This window comes from Meles meles, chromosome 11, assembly GCF_922984935.1.
Source record: "Meles meles chromosome 11, mMelMel3.1 paternal haplotype, whole genome shotgun sequence".
NCBI classification, from domain to species: domain Eukaryota; kingdom Metazoa; phylum Chordata; class Mammalia; order Carnivora; family Mustelidae; genus Meles; species Meles meles.
The window spans coordinates 68,855,857-68,875,552 of record NC_060076.1 but is presented as its reverse complement, the minus strand read 5'-3'; the positions used below and the strand labels follow the sequence as shown (position 1 = coordinate 68,875,552).

The 19,696-nt window shown below is 40.9% G+C and overlaps 1 protein-coding gene across 1 annotated transcript; it reads right to left on the bottom strand.

The window, feature by feature from the left end:
• Positions 1 to 13,077: 13,077 nt before the first annotated feature.
• On the bottom strand, positions 13,078 to 18,421 carry C11H9orf153 (chromosome 11 C9orf153 homolog). The gene is made up of 3 exons (XM_046023635.1): positions 18,344 to 18,421; positions 16,763 to 17,267; positions 13,078 to 13,331 (listed from the first exon to the last, which is right to left on the bottom strand). Exons 1-3 carry the CDS (start codon positions 18,401 to 18,403, stop codon positions 13,105 to 13,107), a joined length of 792 nt encoding a protein of 263 aa, XP_045879591.1. The 5' UTR covers positions 18,404 to 18,421; the 3' UTR covers positions 13,078 to 13,104.
• Positions 18,422 to 19,696: the final 1,275 nt, after the last annotated feature.

The window sequence follows — 19,696 nt, the reverse complement described above, 5'->3', positions numbered from 1 at the left end:
GCTTGTGTTCCCTCTCTTGCTGTGTCTCTCTCTGTCAAATAAATAAATAAAATCTTTAAAAAAGAAAAATATAACAAGTTAAAACGTATCAAGCTCCATGAAGCACATTTGGTTCAACTCAAGCTAGAGGCAGCATGCTTTCAGGGAACAAACTCACGTGCCAGACCTCGAAGGCAGCAGTGCCCGCGTGGACCCTCTGCGTCGCTCAGCCTGCTGGGTTTTGGTTTCTCACCTGTTAAGTGAGGGCTGGGCCGCCTCCATAAGGTCCTTTCCAGTCCTGAAGAGTCCGGACCACAGGCTGGATTTGGCAGGTGTAAGTTCAAATTCTAGTCGCCCATCAAACATCACAGTCAGAGGCTGTGCTCAGCCGGAGGTCAGATAATGACTCAGAGCGGTTCGTCCTTTGTGCTCACATGGTTACTTACCTAATGTTTCTGAAAGTCAGAACTGTATGCCCTTTCATACAGTAAGGTCACTCTCTTCCCTACCCCTCCAGTCCTGCACCTCCTACCTCTCGAAGGCAATCAATCTGCTTCACAGTTTCCGGGTTAATTCCTTACGTTTCCTTTTTCAAGATAAGCCCATCTACATTGTTGCCTTATTTTCCTCCTTAAACAGAAGGTAGAGCACAAATGCACGTGATCTTTTGCGCTTTGCTCCTTTCCATTAACAGTATCTCCGAGAAATCACAATGGATCAGTTCATGGAGATCTTCCGTATTCTTATTATTTTTTAAAGAGTTTACTCATTTATTTGAGAGAGAGAGAGGAAGAGAGCACATGTGTGCACAATCCTGGGTCATGACCCCAGCCGAAGGCAGACGTTCAATGACTGAGCTACCCAGGCGCCTCAGGATATAGTTATTTATTTATTTATTTATTTATTTTTGACAGATAGAGATTGCAAGTAGACAGAGAGGCAGGCAGAGAGAGAGAGAGGAGGAAGCAGGCTCCCAGCCAAGCAGAGAGCCCGATGCGGGGCCCGATCTCAGGACCCTGGGATCATGACCTGAGCCGAAGGCAGAGGCTTTAACCCGCTGAGCCACCCAGGCGCCCCAGGATATATTTTTTTTTAATGAAAAGAGACTTTTTTTACTTTCATGGATTATTTGATGTTGTAGACTTAAATTTCTTCCTTTGTAATGTGAAACCATCAGATGCTTCTCTGCTTGTCGAAGTCAAAAATTTGAACCTAGTGTAGATTTTTTTCCTTTTTTTTTTTTCCTTTTTTCCCCTCTGGGGAGAGTCATTTAGTGGTGATGGTGCTCTCTTAGTTACAGCGAGTGGAAAATATAAGTGAATAAAATATGTGTTCATCTCTTGGTGTATTTGTTTGAATAAATAACAAATCTGTCTGAATACCACATCTTAAGTGAGATAAGAAATTGAGATAATGCTTTATAAATGGTAAAACTCTGAACAAATAATCATCATCTCTACAGCTCAGAGACCACAAGAACACATCAAAAAGGGCATGATGGGGCACCTGGGTGCCTCAGTTGGTTAAGCATCCAACTCTTGATTTTTGCTCAGGTCAAGATTTCAGGGTCATAAGTTCAAGCCCTGTGTTGGGTAGGGAGCACCTGTCTGGCTCAGTCAGTGGAGCCTGTGACTCTTGGACTTGGGGTTGTGAGTTTGAGCCCCATGTTGGGTGGAGAGATTATTTAAAAATAAAATCCATAAAACAATCAATCAGTAAGTGCACGCCTAGGTATTATTTGTTGTGGGAAGGGGGTATCTAAATAAATATTATGTCCTAAATCTAAACCCCAAAGTACAAGGTAAGTTCTGTGTTTCAAAGGTCCAAGGCTTAGTTCAGTGCACTAGGTTTTGGTTGTTTTCCTTTCTTCCTTTTATTCATGTATATCCCAGTGCTTGGATTAGTGTCATCAAAAGATCTGGTTTCTATCTCTCTATGCCTCTAATGACGTGAAAAATAATTCCCTTTCTCAAGATCACCATGTCTATTTCTATTTTCAGACTTGACAGTAATTGGATTATTGTTTTTGTTTCTGGACCTGGTAAGAGACCACAGCAGCTCCTTTTTAAGTGGCCCATTTCCCCCTTCATAATCATTTCTTAATAGGGAGCTATATTAATTCAGAATTATTGTGCTTATTTTCCTCATATGATTGTATCATTCAACCATTAATTTTCCCACAGAAATTTTGCAGATGATTATATTTTGATGATTTCAGAATCCTGATTATGTTACCTACTCTTTTAATGAAACACTGTGTGTTTCTCTGCAGGCCCTAATCTTATTTTTTAAAATATGATTTATGTTGATTTTATTACCATTCTAGAAACAGATACAAATTACAGGGAAATTAGAAACCAAATTGGCACAACAGGCTCTCAATTTTATGATGCATTAAATTTGGAGGCAATTTATTACAAGTGGGAAAAGTTCAAGTGGCAGCAAGGACAATATAACTGAGAGCCTGGGGAGAGATGATTGTATCTTTAAGATCTAGAGCCAAGAAAACTCATCTATTCCCTGCCTGAATAGGATCGAGTTCATGGGCTTCATTTTCAATAGTGCAACCTACAGATTATTCGGAGATTGCTTCCAAAATTTTTACTTTGGAAAATAATTTGGCATATGCGTCATGTATCTGCCACTATGGGGTTGGCAGCCGTATTTGGAACTGCCTGGAGCACTCCAAAAGCTGCAGAAATGCTATCTTCTCTGACGAATTTCTGGGGAAATGATTATGAGGCGAGACAATGAGTTGCATAGTGAAGAGAAGAGGTAGAGTTTCACAGAGATGTTCTCATTCAGTCAGTAGATAACTGGGATTATTTTATTCATTTATTCATTCACTCTACAAATAACCGCGAGTACTTATTAAATGTCAAGAAATGTTCTAGGCACTGGAAATACAATAAACAGAAGGACAGGGTTCCTAGTGGGAAAGATGGACCAATATTAGCGAATAAGGGAAAAAGATCCTATTTAATTTAAATAATGATACAGTAAAAAGTCATATATAATTTTAATAATGATATAATTATAGGATTATACAATCATATAAATACTAAGCAAAGAATTAAAAGGGCTCCTGCGTGGCTCAGTCAGTTGAGCGTCTACCTTCGGCTCAGGTCTTGATCCCAGAGCTCTGGGATCGAGCCCCGCATCAGGATTCCTGCTAAGCTTAGAGTGTGCGTCTCCCTCTGCCCTTCACCCTGCTTGTGCTCTCTCTCTCTCAAATAAATAAAATCTTTAAAAAAAAAAAAAGACTTAAAATAAGGTTGTGTGTGAGAGACAGATGGGATGGCCTGTTTGGACTAGCTGGCCAGGGAGTGCTCTCTGAGGCGAAGAGTTAGAATCTGGGCTATGACAGATGAGGAGGAAGCAGCCATGTGAGATCCAAGGACACACTCCAGGCAGGAGAGAGCTCAACGCCGATGTCCCAAGGCAAGAACAAACTTAGTAGTTGAAAGAACCAAAAGAAGGCAGTGTGGCTGGATGATGGGGTCAAAGGGGTGCTAAACGTAAGACGGGGTCACCGAGTGGGAAGGGGCCAGAAGACGAGGATTCTGTGGATCTTCACTTATACCCCCATTGTTGGCACTGCCCGGTCCCTACCCTGTTACCATCCATCCCCATCTCTTCCCTAACTACAGTTTTGTTTGGGGTTGCTTTTTGTCCAATGAAAAGTCCTTAATTCCTCAGAGTCCCTTGCATCGAGGGGTGGTCATGTTACATGGTTCTGTTAATAGTGCGTATCTAAAATTCTGACGGGAAGAGCTTCCCCTCCACAATAAAAACGGAAGCTTGTCAAAGACGGCTTTTCATTCTTCCCTATTCTTCCTGCTTGAAACCTTAATGCAATGCCCATGGATGTAGCAGCTGTTTTGAAACCGTTTGGATGAAAACCACACATAAGAATTGAGATAAGAGAAAGGCAGGAGTCTGAGAGACTGAAGATGGTATCATGGACCTACAGCACCGCTCAGTTCTGCAGACCTCTGCACAGCTTGCTGGATGCAATGAACAGAACTTGGTGAATTTTAGGTGCTGGCATCTGGACATTCTCTTACTTGTAACCAAACACAATCCTAAATCATATGACATAGAATAGGAAAAAACCCAATAGCCTAGGGAACTAGGAAAAGTATTGGTGAAAATAAATCCAGCAATAATGGTAACTCCAAAAGAAGGAAAACAAATCTGGCACAATGCCTATATGTTATCCTGAAATTTGGTTTCAAATATTACAGAAGCCAAAACCAAGAGGAAATTTCTCAGTACAAATACTACTAGTACTATTGTTAATACTAGTAATGGTAATGGAGTGAAGGTATACACTAAGGCAAAGCTCACAATTCTTATGTGTTTACCATGAGTCAGATTCTGAGCATTTGATATACACTTATTTTTTTTTAAGATTTTATTTGGCAAGGAGAGAGAGATCACAAGTGGGCAGAGAGGCAGGCAGAGAGAGAGAAGGGAGGGGAAGCAGGCTCCCTGATGAGCAGAGAGCCCAATGCGGGGCTCGATCCCAGGACCCTGAGATCATGACCTGAGCCAAAGGTAGAGGCTTAACCCACTGAGCCACCCAGGCGCCCCTGTAAGCATTTGATATACATTTAATCATTTAAGCCTCAGAAGAGCCTTGAATTACTTCACAGATGAAAATATTGAGATACCGAGAACTTAAGTGGCTTGCTTTGGGTCAAAGAGCCAGGATTTCAGTCCAGGTTGTCTGACCACAAGCCCTGCAGTAGCAACCAAATTTTAGCAAATTCTCATAATATCAGATGTATTTTCTTTTTTTATCTTTGGCAAAGAGTCTGCTCAAATCTTTTGCCTGTCTTACAGAATTGGGTGGGATGAGCTGAAGGATGACTGAAGCAAGAACCAGTGGCTAGTTCTCCCAGGTCATAATTTTCCAGCGCAGAAGGGCTCTAAATAGCCCTTGATAGCTTGATTTATAACCTATTCAGATATACTGTTATGGGTCTCCATTTGTACTCCTTCTCTGAATAATAAAAATGTTAGGAGGTGGCTCTTTCTATGCAGAATTAAAATACATGAAAACAATAGTACAAACATTGGAATGGGGATAAGTATGGTTGAAATGCAGTGAAACAACTAACACACATTGGTTTTTAAGAAGTTGAGGATGTTTGCTATAATATTTAGGGTATCCACTACAAGTATAGGAAGATAATGTATAATTAAAAAGCAAATGGGGGGGAATAATATAAGTACTCAATCGTCCAAAAGTAGACAAGAAAGTCAAGAAAGAGTAATACATTCCAGGTAGGAAAAATAGAGAGCAAATAGTAAGATGTTAGATATTGATATGCTAAATGATTAAATTAAATGTGAATGGAATAAATACTTCAGTGAAAAGCCAAAGATTGTCAGTCTGGATAAAATAGTTCCAGTGGTATGTCGTTTATAAGAGACATAGTTATGAGAATAAAAAAGGTTCAGTAGGAAAAGATATATCATCTAAACCTTAATAGAAAGCTGGTATATTGGGGCACCTGGATGTCTCAGTTAAGCATCTGCCTTTGATTCAGGTCATGATCCCAGAGTCCTGGCATCGGGCTCCCTGATCAGTGGGGAGCCTGCTTCTCCCCCTCCCTCTGCTCCTCCCTTCTGCTTATGTTTGCTCTCTCTCTCTCTTTCAAATAAATAAATAAAATCTTAAAAAAAAAGATAAGAAGCATCATTAGAAGGAAAGAAGATGTCTCCCTCTTAATCATAAAAGTTTTGTTCAGCCAGAAGACACATTTTTTAATTACATGCCTTGAATAACAGTCTTATAGAGGAAGCAAAAAATTAATGGAACTGAAAATAAAGGCAAAGCCCCTTTGAATCACAGTGGCAGGTGCTAATACACGCTTTCTCTCAGTAACTGACAAACAAAAATCAGTAGATCTACTGAACATTTGAATGACATGACTAACAAATTTGACATAACTGATATAAATAAAAATCTATGCTCAATTATTGAGGCATATAAATATAAATTAATATATAAATTGAATAAAAATTCTTTTCAAGTAAGTACAAAACATTTACCAAAACTAACTATATGCTGGCCCCTAAGGCATGTTTCATAGCACAGAAGTCACACAAAATATTTTCTCTGACTACAGTGGAATTAAGCTAGAAGTCAATAGTAAAAGGATAATGGAAAATATTCATATATTTAGCAACTAAGAAATATACTTCTAGTTATTTAAACACAATGTACTTTCAAATAATCTCAAAGAATTCAAAGATGGTATCACATTGGAAATTGGAAATAATTTTCTTTTTCTAAATTCTTAAGATGAATGCAAATAATTGAGTTTTGGCTTTTCTTCTTTTCTAACATATGCATAGAGGTCTATAATTTTCCCTATAAGCACATCTTTGAGCTACATCCCACAAATATTTTGGATACCCAAATGGGGAAACAATGAATCTTGCCCTCTTTCCTTACCTTGTAAGAAAATCAGTTCAGGTGGATTGTAGATCTACATATGAAATATAAAACAATAAAGATTTGATAGCATAAGTAGAGAGTTTCACAATCTTGGGATAAGTAAAGAATTCCTAAACAGAACCCTCAAAGCTTTAGCCACAAAGGAAGAGACTGATAAACTAGACTCCATTAGAATTAGGAATTTGTCAGAAGACACTACTAAGGCGTGCCTGGGTGGCTCAGTGGGTTAAGCCTTGCCTTGGGCTCAGGTCATGATCCCAGGGTTCTGGGATCCAGTCCCGCATTGGGCTCTCTGCTCAGCAGGGAGTCTTCTTCCCCCCCCTCTCTGCGTGCCTCTCTGCCTACTTGTGATCTTTATCAAATAAATAAATAAAATCTTAAAAAAAGAAAAAGACACTACTAAGAAAATTAAAAGGTAATGCAGGGAATTGGGGAAGGTATCTGAAATACATATCCAAAAGAATTCATATCAGAATGAAGATTTCTGACACATCAGTTAGAAAAAAAAAAGGGCAACATAGTCACAAAAACTGGTCAGTAAGCACATGAAAAAGGTCTCACCTCACAAGTAAGCAGGAATAGTGTAATAAAAACATAAAATATCACGACACCTACTAGAACGACTCAAACTTAAAGGGTCAACAATACGGTCTTAGAAAGCAGTGAGACTCCATATACTCTGCTGGTAGTGTTGGAACTTGGTAGCACCAATTCTGGAAAAGTGTTTTACATTATTTGCTAATACTGAATATCTTCAGACTCTGTAATTTAGCAATTCCACCCAAGAAAAGTGTGCGCACGTGTATCAGAAGAAAGGAACATGACTTCATAGCAACACAGCTGTGCGGGTTAACTCCAGCAGACCTACAATTAGCCCGAGCTCTTTTGCTAAAGGTCCCACATCACAGGGACCTCCGGCCAAGGCATGAAACCTACCGATTTGTAGTGTGGCTTTGTAATCACAGGTCTAAGTAGTTTGGGGTGGTTTGTACCACCTTATCAACATGGCTTATTGATAAGAGTGATATTAACGATTCTCACCTGTTTCCATGAGACTAGCAGTTGTTTATGGAGCAGGAATACGCCTACTTGACCAACAAAACGTAAAAAACAAAGACTCCAATTCACGCTCCCTAATTCTAAAGACTTCCATGCACACATTGGTTCCTGAATGGAGAAAATGAGTGTGTTCAGTATGGTCCTAACAGGGGAAGGACAATTCGGGCCTGGGTCTGGTCTCTCTGGACCCCTTGCTGTCATCTGTGAGGCATATCCTTACTTTAATGCTTTGCCATAATAGATCCTTTTCCTGCAATACACTGGAGACTTGAACATCCAGACCTTAAGTCCTGGGGGTCTTCTCTAGCAAACAAACCTTGCTTAATGGCCAGTGGCATTGCAAGGCCTTGTTTGTGATAACCCCAAACTGCAAATGACCCAAATATTCATGCACAGCAGGCTGGATAAATAAACCGAGCTGTACTCATGCAATTGAATACTGAGCAGCAATAAAAATGACTGCTAACTGCATATAGATCAGAGATGCCTCTTACAAACATAATGCTGAAAGCAGCTAGATACAAGAGAATCTGCTGTATACATGTTCAAATGTGTGCTTACATTTGTATAAAACAGTGCAAAAATAGATAAAATGAACCCAAGATACATGCTGGTCACCTTTGGAGGGCAGGGATGAAGTCATGATTAGGAGAGGGGACTGTAGGTGTGTTCTGTTTCATAACGTGGGCTGGTTCCATGGGTATGTTCAGTGTGCTGTAATTATCAAACTTGGATTTTCTGTGTGATCTAATTTTTTAAAAAGCTTATTAAAGGGGCAGCTGGGTGGCTCCGTCAGTTAATCGGCTGCCTTCAGTTCGGGTCATGATCTCAGACTCCTGGGATCAAAGCTCCATGTTGGGCTCCCTGCTCGATAGAGAGCCTGCTTCTCCCTCTCCCTTTCCCTGCTTCTCCCCCTGCTTATGCTCTCTCTCCCTCTCTGTCAGATAAATATGTAAATAAAATCTTTTAAATTAAAAATAAATAAATAAAAAGCTTATTAAGGACAAAACAAACATCAGTAAGTCTACAGTATTCTTTAAAAAGAGAGAAAGAGAGAAACACTTTTTTGGTGACCCTTGAAGGTAACTAGAAAAATAGACACTTTAATCTGAAAATTGGAAACTATAGAAGTAAACCTCCTTGTTTGTATATATACATATTATACATAATATACAAAAATGTGTATTTCAGTGTCGTTCAACAGCCCTACTTGATGAAGAAAAGGCTTTCTTTACAAGTGATTCCTGATTAATAAATGTGCAATTAACAACAGAATTAAAAATCATCAATGAAAATAATTAATCCAAGCAAAGATCTCTGTGTGAGTTACTTATGGCTATATAACAGATTACCCCAACATGTAGCAGCCTAAAACAAACATTATTTCACAATTTCTAGGGGTCAGGAATCCCTGCCTAGCTTAATCGGGTGCCCCTGGCTCTGGGTCTCCCACTAGGTTGCAGGTGGTCAGCTGGGACACAGGCATCTCTAGTCTTGACAGGGGAAGGGTCTGTTCCCAGGCTCACTCATGTGGCTGTGGGCGGCGGATCCCAGATGCTCAGCTGGCTGTTGGCCAGAAATACACCCATTACTTGCAAACGGACCTCTCCACAAGGCAAATCAGAAGATGGTAGCTGATTTCCCTAAAAGCTAGTAAGGGAGCGCAGGAGAGAGGGAATCCAAGATATAACCCACATTTTTGTGACTTACAAGACAGAATCCAGTTGTTTTGTAACTTAATCTAGAAGTGACATCCCAGCATCTCTGCTACATTCTATTCAGAGAAGCAAGTCATGAGTCCTGCCTAGACTCAAGGGAGGGCAGTAGACAGGGTGTGACTACCAGGAGGTAGAGATCACCGGGAGCCTCGAGGAGGATGCCGACCATCATCCTCAGTGGCTGGACGCCATTAAATTCACCACCTGAATCCACTACTCAATCCCATAATCACTAAAAAAGCAACAACCAGATTACTATTTACCTTCTGTTGTGACGCCATCTGAAGGACACAGCATCACCTAACAAAGTATTCTCTGAAAGATAATCAAACTTTTAGAAAACATCCAATTTGCAAGAAATATGGATAATGGAAGAAGTTAAATGACACCATGAGAATACAATCTAATTGTGTGAACATCTACAGGCCAGTGGACCTAGGTCCTTGGTGAGTCAACTGCAGGGAAAAAAACAAAAAAATCAAAAACCAAAACAAAACAAAGGAAGAATTGTTCTAGCTTAAAAGAATTTTATGAGACTGAAAAACCAAGTGCAGTCTTCAGACTTTGCTTGGATCCTGCTAGACAAAGACAGTTTTGAGACAATAAGGGGATTTTGAATATGGGAAAATAAATGGTACTGAGGAATAGCTGTTGATTTGTCTTGATATAATGATGGCTTCATGGTTATGAAAGAAAATGTCCATAGTTTTTTCTGAGATGCACACCAAAGCATATAAGGACGGTATCTTAGATAGGATGCCTAAGAAATTGCTTTAAAATACTTCAGCAAGGAGGCGTCAGGGTGGTTCATCAGTGAAGTAGCTGACTCTTGATTTCGGCTCAGGTCATGATCCCATGGTCACCATCTAGCCCTGCATCAGGCTCCACGCTCAGCAGGGAGTCTGCTTCAGGATTCTCTCTCCCTCTGACCCTCTCTACCCACCCCCCCGCCCCATAAATGAATAAACCTCTTTAAAAAATAAAATACTTCAGCAAGGGTGCCTGGCTGGCTCAGTTGGTAGAGGCTGAGACTCTTGATCTCAGGGTTGTAAGTTCAAGTCCTACATTGGGTGTAGAGATTACTTAAAAAAATAAAATCTTCAAAACACTGCAGCTGACAGGAGACCCAATAACAAAAGGAATAGATGAACTAAGCGTGGGAAAAATCTCAGTAAGTGTCGAATTAAGTGATGAGTATGTGTAGGTTTATTACACAGTTTTATTTATTTTTATGATGGCTTAAATATTTTCATAGTAAAAATGGGAAGAAAGAGGTCAGGACTAGATAGTTTTATAGCTGAGTTCTAGGTGGATTTTAGGAATAAATATTTCCAATATTTAAGTAGCTATAGTCTCCCACATAAGGTGAACCCTCCCAATTCATATTATGAAGGTCACACAACTTTAAAACTTAAAAGAAAAAAAAACCCTATAAGATGCATGAAGAAAACTTCATAGTTGTAAGTACATAGCTGGGGGAATTTTTGCATGCTTAGCACACTTGGGCACACACATGAAAAAACAGAATACAAGGTGAAAAAAAAGAAAAAAAAACCAGAATACTATGGAACACCCTAGAAACCCCCCTCATGCCCATTTCTAGAAAGTTTTCACCTCCTGAAGATATCCACTATGCTGAAGGCAAAAATCTTATTTTTTTTGAAGATTTTATTTGTTTGAGAGAGAGAATGAGAGAGAGAGAGACAGAGAGAGTATGAGTGGGGAGGGTAAAAGGGAGAAGCAACCTCCCTGCTGAGCAGGGAGCCCGATGTGGGACTCAGTCCCAGGACTCCAGGATCATGACCTGAGTTGAAGGCAGTTGCTTAATCAACTGAGCCACCCAGTTGCCCAGGCAAGATCTGATTTTAAAAAATAGTGCCAAAAAAAGAAACTATAGATAAATGACTTAAATGCAGGCAAATTTTTCTTGTTTTTTTTTAGAATTTATTTTATTTTAAGGGTTTATTTATTTATTTGAGAGAGATAAGAGACAGAGACAGAGAGCATGAGCAGGAGGAGAGGTAGAAGCTCCTGCTGAGCAGGGAGCCCAACACCGGGCTCCATCCCAGGACCCTGAGATCATGACCTGAGTCAAAGGCAGATGCTTAACTGACTGAGCCATCTAGGCACAAATTTTAAAAAATTTTTAAAAAGATTTAATTTTGGGGCACCTGGGTGGCTCAGTGGGTTGAAGCCTCTTCCTTCAGCTCAGGTCATGATCCCAGTGGGATCGAGCCCCGCATCAGGCTCTCTGCTCAGCAGGGAGCCTGCTTCCTCCTCTCTCTCTGCCTGCCTCTCTGCCTACTTGTGATCTCTGTCTGTCAAATAAATAAATAATAAAATCTTAAAAAAAAAAAAAGATTTTATTTTTAGGTAATCTCTATATCCACTGTGGGGCTCAAACGTACAACCCCAAAGTCAAGGGTTGCTTACTTCTCTGAATAAACAGCCAGGTGCCCCAAATGGAAGCAAATTTTCTAAATAAAATATTGGGGACACGATTCCAGAAATATATTTTAGTATCTACACAATCATACACATATATTATTGATCATTTACTTGCTCACCATTATATCTTGGACTCCCCCTGGGTTCTTGCTAAAGTATATACTTTCCTAGTGGTTTTTCCAGTAAGAGATTATGGGTGGTAAACAAGTTGGCTTTTACATTTTAAAAAAATGTATTTATTTTAACCCTGCTCTTTGAAGAGCATCTGGCTGGCTGGTGAATTTCAGGCTGCCCAGTGTTTTCCCTCAGCATTTTGAGTGTATTGTTAACGGAATCTGTCACTTCTGTCCACGCAATCCCTCAACCTCTCTTCCGTAGGCTGTTTTTCCTTTCTTCCTTACTGTGGTGCAGTTACTCTATGGGGTTTCTGGATAGAAAGTTATTTTTAATTTCTTGCCAATCATTCAGTGAGGTTTTTCCATTCAAGTTTTCATTCATTTCATTTCTGGAAAATTATCGGTCCTTTCATTTTCAAACATCGCCGTTCACACCCTGGTTTCTTTTGCAACTTCCACTGAATATTCTTCTAAACTTCTCATTCTACCCCCATGATCCTTCCTTCAGAATTAATCCTCTCTCGGGGCGCCTGGGTGGCTCAGTGGTTTAGGCCACTGCCTTCGGCTCAGGTCATGATCTCAGGGTCCTGGGATCGAGTCCCGCATCGGGCTCTCTGCTCGGCAGGGAGCCTGCTTCCCTCTCACTCTCTCTGCTTGCCTCTCTGCCTACTTGTGATCTCTCTCTGTCAAATAAATAAATAAAATCTTTAAAAAAAAAAGAATTAATCCTCTCTCTTAATATACATCCAGTACCCATTGAGATAATTTATTGATGGTTATTATGATTATTTTTTACTTCCAATAATTATATGTTTCACTTTCAAGATTTCCAATTTTTTTTTTCAAATCTTCCTGTTCTTGTTCTGTAAATGTTACTTCCTTCCTCGTGTCTTTCAGCAGTTAACGTACTATTTTCAAGTTCTCAGATTGATCTCTACATCCTCAGGGATTCATTCTTTGATTTGTCGAATTTACCAACCTTTTTTAAAGATAATACACTTCTTCAAGTGTGTAGAACATATTAAAGAGCTGTTCTTGCTTGGTAGTTCTCCTTCAGAGGCGTCCTTAACTTTTCACATGATCTAGATTTGCCTCAGCCCTGGTCCCAATGGGCTTCATGGGTCCAAACCCGGTTGGTCTTATATAAGCAGATCAATCTGAATCTTGTCCTCCACATTAATGGTTTAATTTGGGATTTTACATCAATATTGTATAGACTCGGTTCCTATGTCCCATCTGCTTCTTTATTTTCACATATAAGTTCAAAAACAAAACCCATGTCCAAAGTATTTTAATAAACAACATATTTCATTTAAGAAGAAGCTGCATTTTTGGGGGGATAATCAACCTGAGGGTAAATGACTAAAGACCTACAAACTACAGGGGGGTAAATGACACCAGGCATCCGCTGGCTGTCCACAAATCTCTTCTCACGGTCGTATTTTATGTCTATGAATGGATCTTTAGTACCATGCTTCCACGACACGAGCCCCTTGTAGTATCTCCATTCCAGATCCCTTAGATCCATGAATTGTTTCTCTGCAAAGAATCACATTTTCAAAGAATTACATGAAGGTGTTATTTAACCTTCAGTTATTCAGAGATGCTTCTTGGACAGAATGAAACTTTGATGAACTTGAGTCTCTCCCTTTTGGTAGAAACCGTTTCTAGAGCTTTATAAATGAAGCAGGCACTTATGGTGTTCATCTGTCTAAAGCGCTCCTCCCAAATGGGAGCTGGGTGGGCCTGGCTCACTGCGCTGGAGCAGACACTAGCAGGTGGGGGAGTCTCCTTCAGTGCCTGGATCCTAATAATGGACAGATGGAGAGATCTACAGAGCACGGAGATCATGAGATCAAGAGAGAGGAGAAAAGGATCCTGATGAGTGTTTAAAACAAGGACAAAGATTCATCAGAAGTCCATAGGTTGTTAGTGTCATTTCTTCCAAGATGCTGGGTTAAGCCCTGGATATAAAGGGCCGTGGCTAGCTACTTTTTCAGGACCTACCAACTTGAGGCATCACTAGTAATTATAATCCCTTCAAGAAGCCAACGAACCATGGAAAGTCAGGCCAAGATACACTGCATATTCTCTTACTCGGCAGTCATTTTCCTTTCCCTTCCTTTCAGTTTCTTTAATGACTAACCAAAATGTAAACCACCCTCCCCCCCAAAAAAGAACAATAAAAAAAGAGCAAGGTCTGAGGTAGAGACTTGAGTGTAAAACCAGAGGCCCAAGAGTCAAGGAGATGAGTGTGAGGAACAGAAGGTGAATGATGGATACAGCGAACAAGAAGGAGGGCTGGTTTAATTCTCTCTTATCATTCTCCCTGTATGGTAATACTTGAGCAGGTCTGCTATGATCCAGATATGTTCCCTGCACCAATCAGGCCTCCATCCCTGTCCTGGAAAGACCCGAGTTTTGGTATACATTCTGTAAGGAGACCAGGGCCAGGGACTGTCCCCTGCGTTCATACCTTCCCTAGAGGAACAGATACTGCAGCAAGCTGTTGGTGTTGAACACTGGTGGTCAACAGTGTCTCCCTAAGGGCAATTACCAAGTGTCAGGAGTTTGACAAGATTTTAGCAGACTTGGCATTGGAAGATCTGGTTCTAGAAGGAACAGAAGGATATATTTGACAAGAGAAGCCCACAGAGCTGATGATTTTGATTACTACAGACTTTATGTTATGATCTGTGGTACACACTATAGTTGGCTCACCGCATACCCACTGCAATCCTTGTCTGTCTTCCTCCACCACAGAGGATGAAAAGCTAAGATCTCTATTCACCACCCGGCAGTAAGGGGTGGCTCTTGGACACAATTCTGACCAATGAGATGTAGGGAGAAGCCCCGGAGGAGGAGCGTTCTGAGGAAGTTTGGCTTCCCTATTAAAAGAGGACACAAGTAGCCAATGTGGCCCTTTTTCTTAGCCCCGTTTTGCTGCCTGGAACGTGGCCGTGGTACCTGGAGGTGAAGGGAAGCATCTTTTGACCATGGAGACAGAAGCCGTACACAAAAAGATGGTGGAGCCTGGGTCCTGGACAATATCAAAAGCATTGCTCCAACATTTGTCTGTCTACCTCCAGACTTCTAAGTACATAAGAAAAATCATCCTTATTTGGTTTCTCTGTCATTTTTGGTCAAACACATTCCTAACCTACACAGTCCCACAGTATATAGCCGGAGCAAGAGGAGCTGATATGATAGAAGGACAAAATGGTAGCATCCGTTCTCTTTTCCTTCCCCAGGGCTTGATGCTTGTAAGGATATGTACTATAATATTCTTTGGTATACCAAGACCCCTAAAGTCCTCGCAGCTGAGAATACTTTAGGGACTGGCTGGCTGATAAAATGATAGTAATACTGGACAATATAGGAGAGTAAAAGATGAATTGTTGCAATACCAATTAAACCTAAGAAATTACTGGATGGTCTCCATATGGATGCCTACACCTGGCTTCACGCATATTCCTTGAATAGACAGGGTGTGTACTTGAAATTCTGCCTATACGATCTGAGGAAATGAGGTCATGAAGACAGAGAAGTAACCCCAGCAGAGTCTGGAAGGCCACAAGAGAGACCTCTAGAAGTTATGTTGCAAGGAGACAAGCCATACATTGGGAATAAAGGACAATTTGGCTCCTGTCAATGACAAACCATAAACATCCCTATCAGATATCCAAAGCCCTCAGCACTTTTTCAATAGGCTCTTTGGCAGGACTAATTAATTCCTAATATTTTCCATACTTTTTCCTTTCTGGTCCCAGACTTTACCTTATGCACTTCTGTGGATTAGCTAGGCCATTCCTACAATTGCCCTGATTTCTACTCCTGCCTGGGCTCTAGAACATACAAAGTATGACTCTATCAAAGGGATCTGAAACCTGCATTAGACTCCGTCAAAACATCAGTGTGGGGAGTTACAGCAAAGCCTGTTCTGGCATCTTGGACCAAATATGAGCAGATTAAAATATATATATATATATATATACACACACACACACACACATATATATACATACATATATATACATATATATGTATATATGTATATATATACAGGTATACATATATACATATATATATATATACACGTATATATGTACGTATATATATATACATATATATATACACGTATATATATACATATATATATGTGTGTATATATATATATATATGCAGAGTAATCAGTCTATGTCTTTGAATTTGTTCTTCCGACTCTCCCACTACTTTAGTATAAAAATGGTGCTGTCAAAATATTTGCTGTGCAAATGGTTTTATCTTGAGTCAAGAACCTACTTTAGAAAGGTTCAAATATTTCATATCATTGACTTAATCTATTTTTTACAGCTATATAGAATGACAAATTATTACCTCCCTCAAATTAAGGAAAATGAAGACCTTATAAGACACCTCCTTCTCATTGAAACTCACCATCATATATTTTATATATTTTTAACTTTTTCTAAATAGTTTTTTTTAAAAAGAACATCTTCCTATTAAAGTGTCAGAAATGAAGAGAGGAGTTTCCTCTTGTTGTTTGCAGAGATGTATCAATAATGAAAGGGTAAGAGTTCCTGAAAAAATATCTAAAAATACCCCCTCTCAATTGCACTAAAGCCAAGATACTTAAGAAAAATAAGCCATTATTCACTAACATTTGGCTAAGTTCATAATAGTTATGGGTGACTTAGAGTCCAAGTTTAACTAGCTAATATGATAAAAGTGACTTTAAGTACCACACCCAAAATACTCCTTTGCGAGACTGTACCTGAGCCTGGACCCTGGAATGTTCTAATCTCTTTTCTCTACTTCCCATTGGCACTGTAGGTGGCAGGCACATCAGCCACGAGCCCCAGGACTGCAAGATTCCCATGGGTCACTATTTCAGCTCTCATAACCTAAGTAAATGTTGCAATAAGATTTCCACGAATTTCCCCCCACATAGCCTCATCTGTTTAGATTACCTGGATCAACTAAGAAGTACTTAGCAATTCTGTCTGCAAAGACAAAACTTTCTGGCCTGATCCTGGAAATACCCAGCATGCCTAGTATGTTGGCACCCTGAGTCTTCTCCTTTATGGGGACGAGGACCGGTGATGAGGATTTGGAGTGTTTGATGAGAATCTCATAGGGAAAAGTGTGTGCAGGAGCAGGAATCCCGTGCTGGAAGAGCCTCTGCTGGGATCTGGTGAGTCTCTCCACCGGAGAGAGTGAGGGGGTCAACAAGCTTCGGTACAGGACTTCAGTCATAGAGTCTGGTTTTTCCTCCTCTCTTCTCACCACCTTGCACACGAAAAGAGGCTGGGGGTCTTCTTCCCTCATGTTGTCGGTTCCACTAATTGACATGACATTCAGGTTTTGACTAATCATTTTCTGTGCTTCACTCGGTGAAATACCGTGAGTTTTTAGGAGATTTGATTTCTTGATTTCCTTAGTAAAGTCCTCAACAAAAGCATACAATTCTGGCAGCTGCGGGAGGGAAAAAGGCGGGAAGTCAGGAGACTGGATGAAAATGTAATTGGTAGACTCACAAACCCTAGAACAAAAGGATACCAAGGAATCGTGAAAACAGAAGCATCTGTCTTTGGAAGCTATCTCGGCCTAATGAACCAGAGTTAAGAGTGGCAATGTCAAATCTCATAGTCATTCCCAGAAAGGGGTATTATTAGACGCACCACTTAAACCATGAAATGGGCCTGTTAGACTTGGATTGGAAAGTCTGTAAGATCTTTCCAATGTAAAGTACGATGAGCTGCCATGGAGAGAGAGAAAGAGATCTGTGGAGGCTTACAGCCTTTGTTTGGAGTAAGTCTACGTTTCTTTCTTTTTCTTTTTCATTTTTTTTTTAAGGCTACATTTCTTTTAAGGAAGAAAGAGAGCCAGATAATACAGATATCAAAGCTTCATCCTGGTGTCCAGAGGGCTCAGAATGTTCCGGAATGCAGTGCAAAGAAAGCTCTAAGAGTCCCTATTCATTGCGATATTTTAGCAAAGCAAAGAGTTAACTTGGAGGAATGTTTGGGAATAGTTGTTGGCAGAGAAAACAATAAAGATTCCTTGGAATACCTTCCTTATCCAAAATCCTACACTGAAGGAATAAAATCTCATTTTCTCCAGCATCGTGCCTACCAACTCCATTATTCCTAAGGAAGTTCTTGGGCCATCAACTGGAAGGCCAGAAAGATCAAAGTGAGAACCCAGATTTGGGTCATCAGCCCAGGGCACTTTCCCTTCACTCCTAGGCCGTTCTGCGCTAGAGCAACAGATACCAAGCGGGCGGAGGTGTGAGAACGGCCTTTTCAAAGGACGGCCGTTATCGTGAGAACTTAGCTCTCACACGTACCTGCCCTGGAAATGCTGCATTCCACTGTGACCAAAGAGCATCAGTCAGTCGATGAAGGGGAATGTTCGAATTCCCTGGGCCCCCAAGCACATCACTGGGTATGGCGGTAGCTCAAACTGTTACAATTTTTTTTTTTTTCAAACTGTCACAATTTTTGAATATCGTTTGCCCTGTGGAGTACTGCAGAATTGTAAGCACCTACCGAACACCCGGGAGACTCCACTCCGCCTTCCTCCGGACTGGTGTCATCACTAAGAAACATCGTGAGGGGACTTCGTCCTCGGAGTCCTGAGAAAGCAGTGGAAGAGGAGACAGACGGAGTGAAAGACGAACAATCCAGCCAAGTACAAGGCAGGAGTGGGCGCTCATGGGTGATGCTTTTTACCAGTCCAGGACTTTGTAGGTGGGACACTTGCTAAAATTTTATACCATTTTTAAGTTTTCTTCTTACCCTAGGTCCATCCAATGACTCACATGCCAACCCAATATTTTCTCTGAAACACCTCAAAGTCGTATATGACATATATGTTCTGGCATTTAATACTAATTAAAAGAATCCTATATGGGTTGTTTAATGTTTTTGTCTTACATATTTTGGTCAACTTCCAGTTTATCTAAAGAAAAACTCTTTTATTTCTTACCCAGGAAAAGTGCTTTTTATTCAGGAGGAAGAGGCTAATAAAAAAATAACAGTTTACATTTTAGAACGATTTGCTTTGGGCCAGATATGCCAGTATGCAGTTTACAGATGGAATTGTGTTAAATCTCTTTGTGAGGAGTTGGAGATGTCTACAGAATATTTACATTTGATCTCATCAGTGGGAGCAGTTCAGGATGCTCCCACTTTTTTAAAAAAGATTTTATTTATTTATTTGACAGACAGATCACAAGTAGGCAGAGAGTCAGGCAGAGTGGGGGAGCAGGCTCCCCGCTGAGCAGAGAGCCCGATGCGGGGCTTGATCCCAGGACCCTGAGATCATGACCTGAGCCGAAGGCAGAAGCTCAACCCACTGAGCCACCCAGGTGCCCCCAGGATGTTTCCATATTTTTAAAAAAGATTTTATTTATTTAGAGAACGAGAGAGTGAGTGGGGGGAGGGCTGAGGGACAGGAAGACAGAATCTCAAGCAGACCCCCCACTCAGCATGGAGCCTGAGGTGGGGCTTGATCCGCAACCTGAGACCATGACCTGAGCCAAAATCAAGAATTGAGTGCTCAACCAACTGAGCCAACCAGGTGCCCCCGTCTGCTCCCCCATGTGACCCTGGGCTGGCTTTATGGTTGCCCTTGACCAACAGCATATAGGTATAAGCTCTGAGTGCCAGAGCCTAGGCAGTAAGCTCTGCAGCTTCACGTCACACTCTTGGAATCCCTAGCCACCATGCAAAGAGGTCCAGCTATCCTTCTGGGAACCCCAAGGGGAGCTGAGAGCCAGCACCAGCCACTAGACATGTGTGCGAGGCCCTCTTGCATCACCGAGCCCCATTTGTGCCTCCAGATGGCTACAGCTGCCTGAGCAACTCCAGACGATCCCAAATGGAGAACAACAGCCACCC

Coding starts and splice junctions, on each gene's coding strand:
- C11H9orf153 (XM_046023635.1), bottom strand. CDS start 18,403: ATGTTTCTTAGTGATGACACCAGTCCGGAGGAAGGCGGAGTGGAGTCT. Junction 17,268..18,343: donor TGGAGTCTCCCGGGTGTTCG/GTAGGTGCTTAC, acceptor TCCCTCCCGCAG/CTGCCAGAATTGTATGCTTT. Junction 13,332..16,762: donor GTACTTCTTAGTTGATCCAG/GTAATCTAAACA, acceptor GATTCTTTGCAG/AGAAACAATTCATGGATCTA.